At 38.9% G+C, this 18,747-nt stretch overlaps 3 protein-coding genes across 4 annotated transcripts; all 3 read left to right on the forward strand.

The window, feature by feature from the left end:
- The first annotated feature begins 1,844 nt into the window (after positions 1–1,844).
- LOC306972357 (cAMP-dependent protein kinase inhibitor alpha-like) lies at positions 1,845–4,105 on the forward strand. Its single transcript, XM_079568946.1, has 3 exons — positions 1,845–2,121; positions 2,612–2,802; positions 3,564–4,105. Exons 2-3 carry the CDS (start codon positions 2,640–2,642, stop codon positions 3,632–3,634), a joined length of 234 nt encoding a protein of 77 aa, XP_079425072.1. The 5' UTR covers positions 1,845–2,121; positions 2,612–2,639; the 3' UTR covers positions 3,635–4,105.
- A 20-nt stretch (positions 4,106–4,125) lies between these two features.
- Positions 4,126–11,734, forward strand: lyn (LYN proto-oncogene, Src family tyrosine kinase). Of its 2 annotated transcripts, none has more exons than XM_079568947.1 (13): positions 4,126–5,250; positions 6,511–6,650; positions 6,801–6,843; positions 7,539–7,644; positions 7,829–7,927; positions 8,063–8,166; positions 8,342–8,488; positions 8,589–8,741; positions 9,410–9,592; positions 9,666–9,742; positions 9,967–10,120; positions 10,935–11,066; positions 11,310–11,734. In XM_079568947.1, the coding sequence occupies exons 2-13, from the start codon at positions 6,516–6,518 to the stop codon at positions 11,510–11,512; spliced, it is 1,536 nt and encodes a 511-aa protein (XP_079425073.1). In that variant the 5' UTR covers positions 4,126–5,250; positions 6,511–6,515; the 3' UTR covers positions 11,513–11,734. The 2 variants fall into 2 exon arrangements, with proteins under 2 accessions (XP_079425073.1, XP_079425074.1); XM_079568948.1 differs by having other exon boundaries at positions 6,511–6,590.
- A 1,033-nt stretch (positions 11,735–12,767) lies between these two features.
- urod (uroporphyrinogen decarboxylase) lies at positions 12,768–17,613 on the forward strand. The gene is made up of 10 exons (XM_079569300.1): positions 12,768–12,941; positions 13,903–14,015; positions 14,104–14,183; positions 14,292–14,354; positions 14,515–14,712; positions 15,129–15,290; positions 15,658–15,792; positions 16,040–16,140; positions 16,783–16,849; positions 17,064–17,613. The coding sequence occupies exons 1-10, from the start codon at positions 12,919–12,921 to the stop codon at positions 17,226–17,228; spliced, it is 1,107 nt and encodes a 368-aa protein (XP_079425426.1). The 5' UTR covers positions 12,768–12,918; the 3' UTR covers positions 17,229–17,613.
- The last annotated feature ends 1,134 nt before the right edge of the window (positions 17,614–18,747 follow it).

The raw sequence follows: 18,747 nt of genomic DNA on the forward strand, positions 1-18,747 counted from the left end.
TTTGTGGAAGATGCAAGTAGATTAAAAAAAAGTCCTAATCACGTGTCATAGTCCTAATTACCAGTTTGTTTGTTTTCCTGAGCTGGAGGCTCAAAGAACCTGTGTGTTGATCGATCATCAATACGGGGTGTCAATATGCATCAACTTGGCTGTTCAATAAAGATCTGAAAATCCATATGGTTGATACAGTAAATTCAAGAGAGGGTCAGTGAATAGGTTATGTCTCTAAACGTGGCTATTGTCCAGGGCGGCTGAGCGTTTGCATTCTGCTTTCCAGTGGAGGAAATGCATGACCATATTGAGTTCAACACTGTTTATCTGCATTGTGCATCTCCTCCTTGCTCTCTCCTTTTCATCTATATTTGTCTCTGTCTCTTCTGCTGTTTCTTTTGTCTAGTGCTGCTTTGTGCACTCAGCTGTGAGCTTTTTTCTTCTTTTTTTTCCATAACGCCTCAGTCAATAGAATGAATAAGAGGCTAAATCTTGCACACATTGTGATTGCAACTGTCTGCTTAATAGCATAAGAAATTACTTGATGCTCAACTAACCCACAAACCCTGCTGGCAAAAAGCAAGAACTTTAAAGTATATTGCTTCCTTTTTGCTCTTAATAGCATATTTTGTTTTTTTGTGCATCATCACATGCACATTCCGCTGCACCCTACAGCTGCTTTACCGGAGCCCTCTGCCATAGACACTCTTTCCAACCCACTTTGAGCTATTCTTATCTGCTCTCTCACTCTAATGACCTGACATCTCCACAGGGATCATTAAAGTTTCATCTGACCTAATCTAAAAACTGAAGTCCCCTTAAGCCCGGCACTTGTCTGCTCCAGTGGAGCTGCTCAGTGTCCATCAGGAGGAGTGCGCGCTCCAACTGGAGATACTCACTGTGCTAGTGGAGTCCAGGCAGCAGATAGACACATGTTCACTTAAGGAGCAAAAGAAGGCAGAGGAATGGATATTTGTCAAATCAGGTAATGAGGCATAGAGCAGTTTCAGTTGTGCACATTGTTTTATTAAACCATTTTATATTGAGCAATAAGCATGAATATTAATTATGCTAACTGATTCATAACATAAACACTCTCAGAGGAAGTGAGCTGCACAGAATCTGAAAAGTAGGCAATACAGTAGTCCAGACCTTCACAGTAATACAATTAGAGTGGACTATTAGAGTCCTGTTAGCAGGTCAAGGCTAGCCACTAATATCAATCAGGCATGTTATATATTGACTACACCCTATGTCAACAAACAAGGCATAATTACAAAAGTTTCATTTACATAGTTTCTGTTTGCTTCAGATTGGCTTTTAAATTACTCATATTTCATACAAGTATCACTTTGTAAACAAAAATAAAAATGTTGTGACCATTGTCTTCTCAGCACTGGATGTAGAGTGAGAAGACCAAGTTCTGACTTCCTTTAGTCATTTAGAATGGCCTAGGTCTTGTGGCGCCATCGTGTGGTTTGAAAACGTATTGCAAGTCTTGGATAGACATTGTCAGGCGATTCCAAAGGTGTATTTACTTTCATTTGGCCTCATCTCGGATTTATGTATTTATTTATTTTATCTAATAAAGCAGTTAAAGGTTGGGGCTTACAAACAAACTCAGCAAACTATTCCAGAATAAATATGCAAAATACATCCCCAGCCTACGTGATATACACCTACATTCTGCTAAACAATTTTTACACCGTGGTTTGTGTTTTTTTTATGAGCTGGTATTAAATGAGGCATTAACCTTGGTGCTGCCCGGAGCTCTCTCCTCTCATCCTTTGTGTGCGACAGCCAATCAGCGTTCAGAGGGCGCTTGCTGGCTTCTGATTGGTCATTAAGGAGGAAGATGCGACGGCCGTGGAGAATCGACTCTTTTCCAAACCGTCTTCCCAATCTGAAGGATAGAGGCACATTCAGCGCGTTTGAGCATTGAGCAAAGTGAAGACATTGTATTTTGAATCTACCCTTTTCTAATCTCTTCGTCCTAAGTGTGCGGTCGTGTTTTGTTTGAGTAAATTGTTGTGTTGCTGGGCTCTCGGGCCCATGGCGCTGCTGCCCTGTGGATGAAGTCACTCCCAGAGCATCAAGCCGGTTCACAACACTGGACTGTCGTCTCACACGGTAGGCTAGTGTGGCGTTAATAAGAAATCTATGTATTTCCCAAAGCCTGTGTTGGCTATTGTTATTTCACATCACAGCATTACCAACATGGCTTACTGTGTCTTACCATTACTGATGCATCTGTCAATATTTTCCATCTTAGTTTAGCACTTTGGTCATAAATGGGAGGACCTAAAAGAAAAAGGCTACCCCATCATTATTGGTAAATACTGCAAGCTTGAATTCATTTAAAGAGTTTGTTGACAGTCATCTTTATATATATTTACTTCAGTTAATTTATCTTCCTCTATGCCATACTCATTTGCAGCCAAACAAAGGTTTTCTCATCACACAACTCGATTATATCTGGTGTATAGATATACTTCCTGTCTTTCCTTGTCTACACTAATTCAATTTAACTTTACAAGTATGTATTTAAGCGGTGCAGCATACTTCAGTGTATCCATGATTCCCTCTATTGACTCTACCACGCTTTATGTTATTTTTTCAGGTGGAGCTGATTGAACAATGTACGAGCAATGTCTGATGTTGAGGCCACATATGCAGACTTCATCGCTTCTGGCAGGACAGGACGAAGGAATGCCATGCACGACATCCTGCAGAGTCCCACGGATCCAGACGGCCGTGAGCTGCCCCTCACACTGTCCCTGTCCCAACTACACATCAACGCCGGAGGAGGAGGTGTGCTACTGTTGGGTGTTGCATCATTGTTCATAATTTCATATACAGTGCCTTTTGTGTCCTGCAATTGCTAGATAATCTGTCATTCTTTTTTACATTCGCATGCAAGCTCTATTACAGGAAGGGGTACCGTATATGAGCCCGAGGTTAGATTCAACAACAATAGCAAAATATGTCCAAGAACAGACTTTGATTAAACGGATGGGACCATAAAACCATAAATGCGCTCTGCGCTCCTCTGATCACACCTCCCTCGTCACTCCCAAGTTCAAATACAAAAAGTTTGGAGGCCGGTCATTTGCCGCGCAAGGCCCAAAGCTGTGGAACGCACTTCCGGTCCAGCTTCGAAACATCACAGAGCTGAGTGTTTTTAAATCACAGTTGAAGACACATTTTTTCAGGAAAGCCTTCGATACATAGCCACCAACTCGACTGCTGTTTTTATGTGTTTTTGCATTTATTGTTGTATACTATGATTCTTGTTTTTATCCTGGAAAGCGCTCTGGGCACCTTCTGGTTGTTGTTGGGCGCTATACAAATAAAATTTGATTGATTTGATTGATTGATTGATAAATAAAACAACATTCATTATTATTAATAATTTTGGCATTTTACAGCTTGATTGTGAAGCTGTCAGAAACGTTTCTAAGAAGGCTATTCCATCTCTGACTATGACTTGAGACTTGAGTCCCTATTTTGTTGTCTTCACTCAAGGTTTCTTGACACATGTAGTAATCATGCAATCATGTTTTTCTCCACAGAGGGAGATGACACAGAGGATGGGCACAGCATGCCCTCAGCCCAGAGGGAGGCCGAGCAGAGGAACAGCTAACCTGACTCACACTGTTACTGCCAGCACATCGGGGTTCATCACTGTAAAGCCATACACAAAGTGTGGACCCACCACTGAAGGGTAGCACCTGTGGTATACTGTATACACAGTATACGTATACATTCACTGGAGAGACCTATGAAACACACGCTGACCCCTGACAATGCACTGTTGGATCAATGTGCTGTGATTTGTACACCTGTGCTCTTATTCTCTCAAAGTCAAGTAGTTGTTCTTTATTGCACAGTGCAAAAGTGTAAAACAAGTTCCTAATAATCACCATTAAGGTGTATCTCAAAGAGTGTAAACCTCTACCAAGGCGCACTGAACGTATGCATACAGTGGTAGAGATATTAAGCCTAGTCTTGTAAAGAAAACTCTAAAAATTGAAAATTTGACCATAAGTGTTCTTTTTAAAAATGTTAGTGAGGCGTCTTAGTATCTTTTGTTCCACATTACAAAAAAAAAAAAAAACTTGATTTATGAACAAAAACATGGGCTGTTGCCCCTTTGTTAAACTTTTGCAAAATCCTTTGCAGCTGATAAACAAGCAAAAAAAGAAGAGAGACAACCAGGAGAAAAACGTTTTATAGTCCAGATATAATTTGCACTGATGCGACACACCATTAGTGACAATTAGATCACCAATAACTTGTGCTTCCTTTCTGAATGCTGTAAAAAAAAAAAAAAAAAAAAAAAATACATAAGGGGGAAATGTGGAGTGATGAACATAGACAGCTATTGTATATCAAAGGTTATAGTAGGCCAAAAATAGAGGATACTGCGGATTATGTCTTTATACTTTTGCCAAGCATAAACATTGACTTCCTCTTTGTAACCACTGTATCATCCATTGTGCTGTGTGGTGTTAGGACTCAATATTGCATGCAAAACATTCATTTATTAACATTATATCAGTGTAATAGTTTTTTTTTTTTTGTATAATAATCAGGTCCTGAACTGCCATGTGACTAGTTACTCTGATATATAACAACACTGTGTAAACCATTTAATTTAATTATTTCCAGCATGTACTATGTCCAGGCAGGTGCATGATACTGCTTTTGCTACAACGACGATGTACAGAGGGTGCTTGTCTGACTGTCTCTACAATAGTTTTCCTTTTTTTACTCAAGTTGCAAATAAATTATTCTTTAAACTACATGACGTACTGCGATTTATCAGCAAAGTCACTTTATTATTATTTATTAGCCGTGACCGTGCACTTTGATCAACACACATAGCTTGGGGCCTATATATCAATGCACAGTTAACAGATTATTTACATATGCATTTGTTTATTATTTTACTGTTGCATTTGACACAGGAAAAGGCCAGACAGTGTTCAATAAAGATAAGGCATGACCATCGGGTGGCACTGTCCCCTCTTGTGAACTATGCAAACAGTCATCAGAATTGTACCAGGAAGTTTCAGTAAAATAGTAAATCCCCCTGGGTTTGTTTAAGTTCCTCATTCTGAGAGTTAACAGTTCTCGTGTGGTTGGCTGGACAAACCGTGGAACACTAGTCTGCCTGCATCTGTTCATCAACATAGACACACTCTACAAAGTGGAATAACTGTTTCTAAAACTGGAAAGTAATCTACATGACCTGAGGTAAGAAAAGTCCTTCACTATATTAAATCATTGTAGCTGTCCATTGTAAGAAAAGTATTGATGATAAACCTTTATTTCTTTGATACTTATGTTGTGAATTGGAGTGTGACATATTTAGTAATACTGTGCTTTTCACATCTCTTTTGTAATAATCATGTTACTCATAATCAGCTTCATTTTATAATCCAGTACACTTTATTGTGAACATAAAAACTGCTGCACATATAAACGTAAAAACAAATGTATGTTTATTTTGTTCTCATTAAAACCAAATTAATTGATAACTATGTTAAAGTTGTAAAAAGAGCTTTTGTTAGTATAAGGCTCTGTCTTTGGATTCCTTGATGTCGGCTATAAACTAATTGGAGAGGCTACAAAGAGGAAGTGATACCAGTCAGCATTGTAAATATAAATGCTGGCTTGTAAAATGTTTTGGCTCTTTCCCGTTATTTGCTGACGATCGAGTTATAAATATAACAGGATGAATCACTAAAGGTTTGCATCACTGTGACTGAAGTATGACAGGCACTAAGAGGCACCATGCTTTTTTTTTCATTCCTAGGTAGACATTGGAATGTGTTTAGTCTCTGTAAACAGAAGAGTTGAGAATGCAATTGAGCCCAAGCCAGCCATGAAGGTAAAGGTAAAGTCAGGATTGACCAGTTTTCCTGAGACCACCCGGAGAATGTTAGATTCTCTGTGGAAAGGAAACCTAAAGGACCAGTTCATACAGAAGTGGCAAGGGAAAAGTGTGTTGTTTTGTGATGTTCATGTGAAATTTAAGACAATTTTTAAGAAGATGATTTACAGAGATCAAAACACATCGACAAGCCATGTGTAATCCCAACACATGTTAGACTCTCACACTGTTGCACGTTTATTATTATTAAAGATAGTGGTATCTTTTTGTTACTATTGTTTAATGTTTGAACACTGAGGTCTCATCGAAAGAGAATTAACCCTTTACCAATTGGAAAATTCCAATCGATTCCCACCACTGTCTATTATACAAAGTTTAATTAGATAGTTGAATATTGCTTAAAAAAAGTTAATGCCATGCGTCACATGCCAAAATACATACAAAGGAAATCTGTTTCTACTTTAGTTTACCTTACTAACAAAAAAAACAATACAGGAAGTGGTGTGAAAACATATTTAGACCTGAGAGTCATTAATGACACTGTTGGACACTGGCAGGTGTTTTGAGTTGAGTTGGTTTCAGTCTTTCATACTTCATGTATTTCACTTCCTCCTGTGCAGACACCATGGGCTGCCTCGAGTCAAAGCCGGCCGATGATTTTGTCGGTGGAGAGGGGGACAAGCCGGGCCAGACATCTACTGTACGTACCGACCACCCGCACTATGTCAGAGATCCCACCTCCAGTACACCAAAACCCAGTGTGAGTAGCCAGTCATAGAATAGCATCAACATCTGGTCGACATTACTGAATAGATCTAGGTTTATGATGAAAAGAGGAAGATTTGAATAGCAAAATCTGGCCCAAAAGTGAAAATCAAATGCTACAGTGTCATGTATATATTCTTTACAGGACCGCTCCCTGTTGCCTGGCCAGGTTTTTCAGAAGATGGAAGGTACACACATACAAATACTACAACGGAGCAATTACGTGTTGCTATGAATGACAATAAAAGGAACAGATTGCAGTTATATTTCCAGACAAAACCAGCTACCTTTAAGTGATGTCAAATGTTAAGTGGTTCTGCAATAAGCTAATGGTTAAGGTTAGTGTTGTGTAGTTTGCTGTGTTTTTCCTTATTTTGAGCATTCCACATAAAATAAGACAATCCTCCCTTAGGATACATTTGTCTTGGGACAGTGGATCACACGCTACTCACAAGAAAACTCATCACCCGAAACAGACAATCCAACAGAGACACTTTACAGAGACCTTGCTTAGTGAATGTGCCGAAGTGCACCAAGTCATTATAGACAAAAACAACAGCGTTAACCATGAGATTTCAGTTTCCTGGAGGCCTTGGCGAAAAGATATCGCACAATCCTCCAGCCGGCATACACAAGTGCAATCCAAATATACAAGAATTTACCATAACAACATATGAAACCATCGCTTATTTTACTGTAGAATACAACTCTTTGAGGGCAATAGGCCATGCTACATGTGATCACAGATGAACACTTCTTATGAAATACTGTCACCAGATAAACAGAAGCTTGAAAAATGTTTACCACACAATCTTATCAGTCCTCTGTTTGTGTTTATGTTCACAGAGTCAAAAATGTGACTGAGATTGCATTTCTCTTCCAGAGCAACATGGCGTTGGTAAAATCATGGTTGGCCTATACTCCTATGAAGGAACACACCCAGATGACTTAAGATTTCAGAAAGGGGAAAAGTTGAAAATCCTTGAAGAGTGAGTGATTTTCCTTTTTGCTGTCAAGAGTTCATACAGTGTGACTTCAAAAACACACACCCATGTTTCATAGTAAATTAGATTCATCACTGGTTCTTTGGAAGCACATGAGACATCCTTGGAGTTGAGCAATCTGATGGGAGGTTTTTGCTTTGATGTCAGTGTCTTGTTGTCTTGCTTACAGACATGGAGAGTGGTGGAAGGCGAAATCGTTGGAAACCAATAAAGAAGGATTTATCCCCTCTAACTATGTGGCAAAAGCAGGCACAATGGAAACAGAAGAGTAAGATCAAGGCTAAAATATACTTGTATGGAGATGTAAAGATAATCTATTAACGTTAATGCAACCTCTGGCAGTCAGTTTCTTACGATTCTTAGGTTATTAATCATTTCTCTCTGCTTATTATTGACATTTTAGGTGGTTTTTCAAAGACATTGCCAGGAAAGACGCAGAGAGGCAGCTTCTGTCTCCAGCGAACAAACCCGGGGCCTTTCTCATTCGGGACAGTGAGACTTCAAATGGTACAGAGCATATCAATAGCAACAGCAATTACTCTGGTGTACAATGTGGTCAATGAAAGCTAATTTTACTTGTGGATTAATTGATCATCACAATTTAAATAGGCTTGGTGAAAAAGTTAAAAGATTGAGTCATTTCACTGTTGTATTTAATTAATTAATTTCCTCCGTTTTGCAGGTTTTTCATTGTCCATTCGAGATGTGGGCACAAAGAACGTGGATATTGTCAAACATTATAAAATCAGGAAACTCGACAATGGCGGCTACTATATCTCTCCTAAGATCTCCTTCAATGACATCGGCAGCATGATCAAACATTATCAGCGTGAGTGTTCCCTGTCATTCATCATTTGGATAAGTCATTATGATATTGGATCGATTTTCAATATTTTGGTGTCGATTTTGATCGATATTTGTGTGTTTAGAAAAAGCTGATGGCTTGTGTCGGAAATTGGGACGCCCGTGCGCTAAACCCAAAGCTCAGAAGCCGTGGGATCAGGACGCGTGGGAAATCCCTAAAGAGTCCATAAAGATGGTGAAGAAGCTCGGAGCCGGGCAGTTTGGAGAGGTGTGGATGGGTGAGGAGCAATTTTGAAAAATCTAAAAGCCGCTCAGCGCGTTATACACTTCAATGCATTGCTGAATACCGTTAATACGTGAGGGATTAACTTCCCCAGCCATGACACATCTAGGCGGGTCAATTGGGAACAGATGGAGCTGAACCACCCACAGTCATTATACTTAAAATTTGATTTTCCATGATGTGACGAAATAACTGGCTTTGAGGGGATTTCAGAAGAATGGTGGGATGTTGTTCCTCTTTTTATTTTCACTTTTCCCCCCTCTAAAATCAGACAGGTTTTACTGCGAATAACTGAAAATGATTTATGTCTGTCTGTCTGTCTGTCTGTCTGTCTGTCTGTCTGTCTGTCTGTGGGCATGTGTTCATGGTTCAGTTCTTCTGGTTAAAGAACTTGTTTAAAGGGGAAATTCGACGTGAAGATTGGTAAGCAGGTGCAGAACACTACACATTAAAAAAAAAACCACTAGCAACGAAAAAAGATTGCTAAGTGGCTTACCTTTTTGACGCAAAAGAAGAAATTGCATAAAAGCAGCAGCTGTTCAAGACACAGGACTAGTTTATGGAGGCCTAGATAAGATAAAATGTTAGATATAATAGGTCTATACATGAAGTGATGTCATGGTGTCTATCATCTGAAATATGTAAATTTGCCCTCTTTTTCAGCTTACTACAACAACACTACCAAAGTGGCCGTTAAGACGCTAAAACCGGGCACAATGACAGTAGAGGCTTTTCTGGACGAGGCTAATGTCATGAAGACCCTCCACCACGACCGGCTGGTGCGGCTGTACGCGGTGGTCACCAAAACACAGCCAATTTACATCATCACTGAGTTCATGGCAAACGGTAAACGACGTCCTGCAGCAACTTATCTCACTTTCATGTTTTTGCTCATTTGACTAATGATGTTATCTTTCAGGCAGCTTACTGGACTTTTTAAAGTCGGACATGGGGTGCAAAATACAGCTACCTAAGCTCATAGACTTCTCTGCACAGGTATTATTCAAAAGATTACAAACGTTGAAAAAACACATGCATGTCTCAGCGTGAGAGAAGTGGGAAACCACACATGAAAGTGAAATATTACAGAGAAAATCTGGGTTTTGAAATATCCTCAGTGACCCACATTTTACAACATGCAATTGTGAAATAAATGCATCACTTGAACCTCCTTAATGGCCATATTGTTTGCGTACCCTAATAGTTATTATTTTTTTCAGATAGCGGAGGGCATGGCATATATAGAACAAAAAAATTACATCCACAGAGACCTGAGAGCGGCAAATGTCCTGGTATCAGAAAGTCTCCTGTGTAAAATAGCTGACTTTGGTCTGGCACGAGTCATAGAAGATGATGAATATTCAGCCAGAGAAGGTAATGTAATGTCAGCGTTTAAACACCCTGTTTTACTTCCTCATTCTGGGAAAGACAATTGTTACAGTACAACACAGTACCTTGCTTTAAGGTTATTTCATGACAGACTTCAACCTCAATACTACATTGTTCTTTATTGGGCTGAACCACATGCAATGTTCAGTTCCTATTGAAAGTGACGGCTAAATGTTCTATGCAGTGGAAATGGAACCGTGCTCATTGAGAATTGTTTTTATGTATTCATAATAATACTGATGACACATTGGGAGTATGTATTTTATAGAAAACAGATAACATATTACACATACTACAGATTTGGTTCGAAGAAATTGTGTTTTCATACATTTTTAATCATCATCTTATCCTTATCATTCTGCTCTATAATGCAGCATCCATACCAAAAAAGGGCAGTATTGAAAACACAGTGAAATGCTAATACAAGAAAAATTCAAAAGATACCCAGCCCTCCATGAAAGACAAAAAAAAAAAGAGAGAATGGCCAAATCAATAAAAAATAACTTAATTGGACATTCAGAACTTGTCAACAAGAAAACTGTTGTGTATATGTTACATGCAAAGTAGATAATTGAACATTCTTTGGTTTGCCCAGGCTAAGATGATAATAAAAGTTATCTACTATTTCCTGTGACATATACACATGGCATAATGAATACGACTGAAGGAAGTGTGTGCAGTATGTCACTGCAACTGAATTTTTTTTTATGTTGTTTTTATGTTTGTTTGTTTTCTTCTTCTTTCTTATCAAATTAGGAACAAAGCCAGATGTGTCTAACTGTGTTGTGTTCTCTTTCAGGGGCTAAATTCCCCATAAAGTGGACCGCACCAGAGGCCATTAATTACGGCTCATTCACCATCAAGTCCGATATGTGGTCTTTTGGGGTCCTGCTGTATGAGATAATGACCTACGGACGTATGCCATATCCAGGTAAACATTACACAAATGCCAGGCCAATAGCATCTGTATAGTTACAGTATGAATACTTTCAGTGCTCAACAAGTGACAAAATGGCCATGTGTTTCAAAAGATCGCTGCTCTATCTTTAAATATTCAAAGTCCTCAAAATAGCGTCTCTGAATTTTGACTGAAACCCACGAGTAGATTTTGCAGTATATTAACACACGCATCAAGCCTTTCAAAAATACTACTGTTCTTGTTCATTTTTTCAAGGTATGACCAAAGTAGAGGTGATGTCAAGTATACAGCGTGGATACCGGATGCCCCAACCTGACAACTGTCCCACCGAACTGTACAATATCATGCTGTCCTGCTGGAGGGACAAGGCAGAGGACAGACCCACCTTTGACTTCTTACAGAGCGTCCTGAATGACTTTTATACAGCCACAGAGGCGCAGTACCAGGATCAAACCTAGACACTCTGCAAAAGAAAAAAAGAAGAAAAAAGTTGTTGTTTTCCTTGTACAGCTTTGTTTTATGAAACGGTTGTGATCAGGAAATTAAAGGTGGGCAGAGGACAGACCCACCTTTGACTTCTTACAGAGCATGACTTCTATACAGCCATAGAGGTGCAGTACCAGGATCAAACCACCCTGCAACTCTGTCTTTTTTTGCACAGCTTTGTAATGTGAAATTGTTGTCATGAAATTATTCTTTTATATTAGGTGTAGATCTGCTTCTTTGATTGGGAATGTACAGATTGTGACGTTGTAATAAATGTGTCATTGAAGTGTCAATCAGTTACAGAATAGAAGCGCAATAGTTTTGATTAATCTGTAGCGCCCTCTGAAGGCAACATCAAGAATTACATCTTATTTTAATAATTATTTACAGTTAACTTCTTAACCCCCACCTGAACTGAGCGCATTTTATCCAGTTTACCCAAATCTTTTTTATCTTCAATTATGGGGAAGGGAAAAAAAGGCGTCATGAGAGCAACAATAAGGCAGTAAAAACGTGACAAAAAGGTGATGAAAAAGCAACAAAAACACAAGAAAAAGTTACAAAAAATGATGAAAAAGCACCAAAAAGTGAAATATGAAAAAGAGACGAAAAAGGGACAAAAGAAAATTTATAAATAAAGTTTAAAAAAAAAAAAAAAAAAAAAAAAAAAAAACGTGGAGAAAAATCAACAATAATACAATAAAATGCAACAAAACCGCGACCGCTGCTGCTGCTGCTGCTGCTGCTGCTGATGATGATGATGATGATGATGATGATGATGCAAGTAAAATGCCACCGCAACAGTCTTGAAATTAAAGTTTGGTCTATTACAACTGAACTTGAGTTAAGAAAACGTCATTCCTGATTTGAAGGCTAAGAACATGTAGCGTATATAACCACCAGGATTCCGCCTTGGAGCTTTAACAAGTGGTGGTCTGTACTACAACTTTTACATTGTGAACAATGTTTTTATATTGACCCATTTGTAAATAAATCATCATTAGAATTGTTATCAGCAAAAGAAATATTTGATTTGGACATTTTGAGGCTCTTGTTTTTATTTTTATTTTTGTTATTACTAAACATAACAGGACATACAAACATAGATCATACCCAAACCATGTGTAAAATCGTAAATAATTCATACAAAGATTATACATAAACCATACATAAATCGTAAAGGGACTCTTATTTGGAAAGGACACTTATTTCCGGGTCACATGACTTTCTAAAATGGCCGCGCCCAGCAGCAGGTCCGTTGTTGTGCAAACGAGTTGAGATGACAGTTTAGGAGGCGCAGGGTTTAGTGGCATCCTGAAAAAGAAGAGAAACGGTCAACAAACTCCTCACGCTCCTCTGTCTCCTCTGTGCGGCCGAAATGAGCAAGGACGAGCTTATCCTGTGAGTATTTCATTTACATTCGTCTGTAGGACTTATCTGCGCATTTGAATCTCACAGTGTTACAGAACGCTTCTTATGTCATCATTCATTCATGTAACTTAGCGGGTACACACATCGTTTATAGATCATTACTGATGTGTATTATTTGAGCGTTTTAGCAGAAATCTGTCAAAATTTACATTTATTTGAGGATTTCCTGTTTGCTTTTCCCTGTTTGTTCCATCCTAAGGGAACATATGGAAACTTTGACAACTTTGACAAGGTACATTTGCAAACAGTATCGACTTCTTACTTGAGGAATTGTCTGTTTTAACTATTTGCTTCCACCCTGAATTCAATTAAGATCAATAAATAACACAATGCTCAAATATAATTGAGAACATTTAGAGCTGTGTTGAATTTAGATAAATTGCATCTATCTTGCCGCACAGTGTTTTTAATAACCGTTTTTGTGCTGAAGTTTGATAAGAGCAGACCCTGTGCTTATCTCTCCTGTCAGTCATGGGTCTCAGCTCTATACTCCCTAGTGCTGGTGTCCAACTCTGTGCATTACACCAGTAGGCCTGTCATGATAACAAATTTGAAGTTCGATACATTGAGGCAGGAAAGTATTGCGATAAACGATATTATTGACGATACTGGGTACTGTCAACTCTCAGGCATAAAAATGAGAGTAAACCTTTGTTCTAAAAGTGCATAATCATATCCTTAAATACTACACAAGATGCAATAAACATGAGAAATAATACAAGTCAATTTGCTTCAGTTAAAAATCAAAGTTTTAGGAAGAAAAAATAGGGGGGAAATGCTCATAAATGTACAGACGATAAATATCGAGCCCAAAAATATATCGTTTATCTGTTATTTATTGAAATATAAGTCGATATAGTAATTATCGTGACAGCCCTATCGCCATATCAGCGTTTTTTAAATGTAGCTTCAAATGCTTGTCTTTCTTCAGGCCAAAAGACTTCCCCACGCTCCAGAATGACACGTTCCTGAGAGCGGCCCGTGGAGAGGAGACAGAGCATGTGCCTGTGTGGTGCATGCGGCAGGCGGGACGTTACCTTCCCGGTACAACTTTATTTCATCATCTAGCTCGACTTTGTTCATTATGTCCATTCTTTAACGTTTTTATGTTTGATTCACATTTAAATGACAGAGTTTCGGGAGTCCAGAGCAGGAAAAGACTTTTTCGATACATGTCGTTCACCAGAGGCCTGCTGTGAGCTCACTTTGCAGGTAAAACTTAAACATAAAGTTTTTCATCTATAGCAGGAGCACTTTTAATGTAGCTACTACTTCACTATGAAATATAGATTTTTGCATTTACCATGCATCTTCTTTCAGCCTCTGAGACGATTTCCATTTGATGCGTCCATAATCTTTTGTGACATACTAGTGGTGCCACAGGTCAGTGTTTTCCCACTATTAAGTTCAGATTGTTTAATATGGAACTGTGTCGGTTGTAAATCCACTCATTCAGTCTTTATTGTGAGCAAAACATCACTGCTGATACATTAGGTTTCATGTTGTTTTATAGTTAATTCTTACTTGTCCCTACTCTGCACAGGCCATGGGTATGGATGTCCAGATGGTGGCAGGGAAAGGTCCGACGTTTCCCGACCCGCTGAAGGAGCCGGAAGACCTGCAGCGGTTACGCACCACAGTGGATGTGGAGAAGGAGCTTGGATACGTCTTCAAGGCCATAACTCTGACCAGACACAAGATCGAGGGGAAAGTGCCACTCATAGGATTCACTGGAGCTCCGGTGAGACTTTAAAACTGAACATGCACATTATTGCAGTTATTTAATGGGAGTTTTGATACATGCTACATTTACTTAAAGGTGAACTATGCAACTTTTTAGGTGAAAAAAAAGAAAAATCTTAATATTTGCGCGCATTTGACCTTTTAATGACTTGGTGGTGTTATGGGTGCAGCATGGCAACGTTGTTTCCTCTTACAGTGGCCTCTATGATACTCCAGGATCAAATGTTTTTAGTGTTCTTATCAGAATAGGGCCAGAAACCACAAAACAATTAATTGTGGAGCGTGATAAAAGCCACTGTGAGGGAAAGCAAAGGTGCCATGCTGCACCCATAAAGCCACCGAGTCACTAAAAGGTCAAATACACGCAAATACAAACAAAATAATATTATAATTTTTTTTTTTACATTTCACTAGTGGACCCTGATGGCATACATGATTGAAGGCGGAGGCTCTAACACTTACTCGAAGGCCAAGCGCTGGCTGTACCGACACCCAGAGTCCAGCCACATGCTGCTGAGGATGCTCACTGACGTCATAGTGGAGTATCTGCTGGGACAGGTGGCAGCGGGCGCACAGGTACATGTCAAACCTTACTATAATCACATTTGTGTTGATATTCCATCACTTGCTCATAAATTAACGTCACAATGTGAAAAGGATTTTATGTCACTAAAAGTATTACACTCCATTTAGAACTTCACTTTAGCATGGTAAGTAGCATGGTACCTTAAAATGTAACACCATAGATGTTATATACTCATGATTTATTCCATGGTAATATGACTAATACTAACCCAGTATAAAGACTGTCAATCACCAGGAAAACAGAGATTTAATATGATATCAAAGCTGAAAATGCATGATCCTGGTCATCTATGTATCATGTTATTACTGTTATTATTTAGGTGCATATTAATCATAATGCGGCATCCATCTTGTCCAGGCTTTGCAGGTGTTTGATTCCCACGCCGGTATTTTGGGCCCGGTTCAGTTCAAGGACTTCTCCCTACCTTACCTCCGAGACATTGCCAAACGAGTCAAAGACAAACTCAAAGAGACGGGCCAAGATGTTCCCATGGTGAGTGCACAGATATATACAGAACATGCAATTAAAATTCAGTGCATTGTTATCGTGTTGGTGTTATTCCCTTTTAATTATATGCCATGTTGGTATCAGTTCTTGTCTATTCTTGGTGCATAAGCTACACTCCTGTCTCTGGAGGCGTCATTATCGAGTCTCGTTTGCATGCGTGTTAATTTACTCACCACTAGGGGGTAGCATTCCTCTTAACATGATCCAAACCTGCCTGGCTGCTGCGTTTCAGATTGTGTTCGCAAAAGACGCTCATTATGCCCTGGAGGATCTTTCCCAGTCTCACTATGAGGTGGTTGGACTGGACTGGACCATTGACCCACGCTCTGCCCGGTAACACAAGCAAACTCGAGCACTGAGATACAGCAAAATGTGTACTCATGCTATACTGTAACTTAGAACAGCGAAAGATGTTGTTTATCAATCATCTAGGACAGGGACTCGTAGTGTTCCGCGTGATTGGAAACGGAATGTATTATTATACAGAATAATCTATGAGTTATCGCTTTTTAAAATTAGTTTTTTGATTCATGTGTTGTATTGCAAACAGATGAGAAAAAAATATAGTTATACAGTATAGTTATTACTTACATTATTCTCCCCACTGATTTTAAAGATGATTTAGATGGATTTAAAGAAAACTACAATACTGAATAAATTAAAGCTTACAAGGAGGAAGCATTTCAGTTGTTGCATTGGAAAAAAAAACATCAACTTGAGCTACATTTTTTATGCTTTTCATGTATTAGAATATCATCAGGTTTTTCACAATGCTTTCAAAGAATTGTGGAAATATATAATGATTTAAAAGCATTATGAAAAACAAAGCTATTGGAGTGAAAGTGCACAATAACCAGTGCTTTTCCCACGTATCAATGGACACTGGACTGAAGCTTGTTTGACTGTGGTTAACCATTACTTGCCAATGTGAACGTGTGGTTTTCTGCTCATCATCTCTTTGTGTACTATGTGCAGGGAGCGCACAGGAGGGAAGGTCAGCCTACAGGGAAACATGGACCCCTGTGCTCTGTACGCTCCAAAGGTAAACGAGACAAAGTTTTACCAGTGTCTTTTAATATTGAGTTGAAGTTCCCAAAACAAATTCAAATTCGCAGTAAAAGAGGTTATACAATGCATCTCTATTGTATGCTGACCTGGGTCAAGAAGCCTAATAGGAATTATTATAATAGCTGGAAAAGATCAATAATGTGTTTTATTTGTAGGCCTACTTGAATAGTTTTCTTTTTGTCTTCCAGGATCGAATTTCAGAAATAGTTAAAAAGATGGTGGAGGGATTTGGCACCAGAGGATACATTGCCAACCTGGGCCACGGCCTGTACCCGGACATGGACCCAGAAAACGTGGGCGCCTTTGTTGAGGCTGTTCACCAGCATTCAAAACGGATGATCAAACAGATTTAATGTTGGCAGTTGATTTTTATGTCATTTGAAATATATCCATAAAATGCAGATGATCAGGAATAGCCATCCCCAGTATGTCGGAACAAGAATCGGCTGTTCCCATACGTTACTTATTATTGCTTCACTGCTGTAGCCTCTTACAAACACATTTATTTATAGGTACAAAACAATTAGATCTCGAAGACGCCACAAAAGCTGCCTTTCTGTAGATGCTCTACTGTTTGGCCTTTCTCAACATAACTCAACATAATGTTACGCCTGATCATGTAATGCAATCATCAGATTTATCAGATTAGTCCATTCCAATGTATTCCGCACATTTCTATTGAAACCGCACTAAATCTATCTGCAGTATATCGCTGTGTATTATTCCAAAGCCATTACAAATAAATCTATCTTGCTAAATGTGCGGGATTTTCTCTTTATTTGTTGTGGCTGATCTGACAGAAGTGGGTCAATGTATAAATTATAACGGGATTACGTTCAAAAAGATGGGTACGAGTAGTTGTTGTTGTATTCTTTATTTCTTTTAAAAATAAGAAAAAACAACAACACTGCGCATCAATTTGAGATTGAAAGAAAGCTTCAGTATCCCCTCTGTCTCCTTGAATCGCAGCATTGTTTTGTGATTATGGTGGGGGAAATTATGTGAAGGCAACAAAAGCTTTTCTTTTTGGCTGCTGACAAACCCTGTTATTTTAAAAGTTTTTTTTTTTTCAACATGCCTTCTTTTATTTAAACAAAAAGGCAACGAGATTCATAAAATATAGTTTAGTCAATATTATTTTTTACAGTTTCTACTCTATGGTATTACAACAAGTGAAAAAAAATTTGAACATAGTCTGAGCACGTTCATAACTCTCCTGAAGGAAGAACAGTCTTTGGCTGTTCTTTGTTGTTTTGAATGCTGTCAATAAAAGAGCTGATTGGTGCAGCTCAGGGTCAGGGCTACTTTTGTTGACCAATAAGAAACATGGATCCCCAAAGCTCATCAACCGACCAATCACGACTCTCTAAGGAAGGAGACTTATTGATTTAAAGTTTCTCTCAAAGCCCTTTTAACATTGGTCCATTGTAATCCCCCTTAGTCTCTAAATTTGAAACCACTGCCTTTGGGGCGATCTGGCACAGATAATTCTGCCCCCATACGGCTTCTCAGACCACACCACAATCACCTCAACAACCCTGTACAGGCACACTGGGTGAGGTGTCTTCCCTAAGGACACAACAGCAGTATGCATTTCAGGTTTTCAGAATAAACTCACTGACCTTTAGGTTAGCGGATGATCATCTGTATCCACTTTCCTTTTATTTATTCTTATATCAAGAACCTTTCATTTCTGAAGCTTAAAACAATATATCACTGTCAAGTCCATTGTTTTTTTTCTGTATTGATTGAGTAGAAACGCATTAATGCATAGTTCAATTTACTCGGAGTGGATTTGTAAACGACATCATAACAACAACAACAGCAGCAACCGATGATGACCAATGGCAGTTCAACATAGTCACCCCGAGA

Source organism: Gobius niger (assembly GCF_951799975.1).
Source record: "Gobius niger genome assembly, chromosome: 13".
Lineage (NCBI taxonomy): Eukaryota > Metazoa > Chordata > Actinopteri > Gobiiformes > Gobiidae > Gobius > Gobius niger.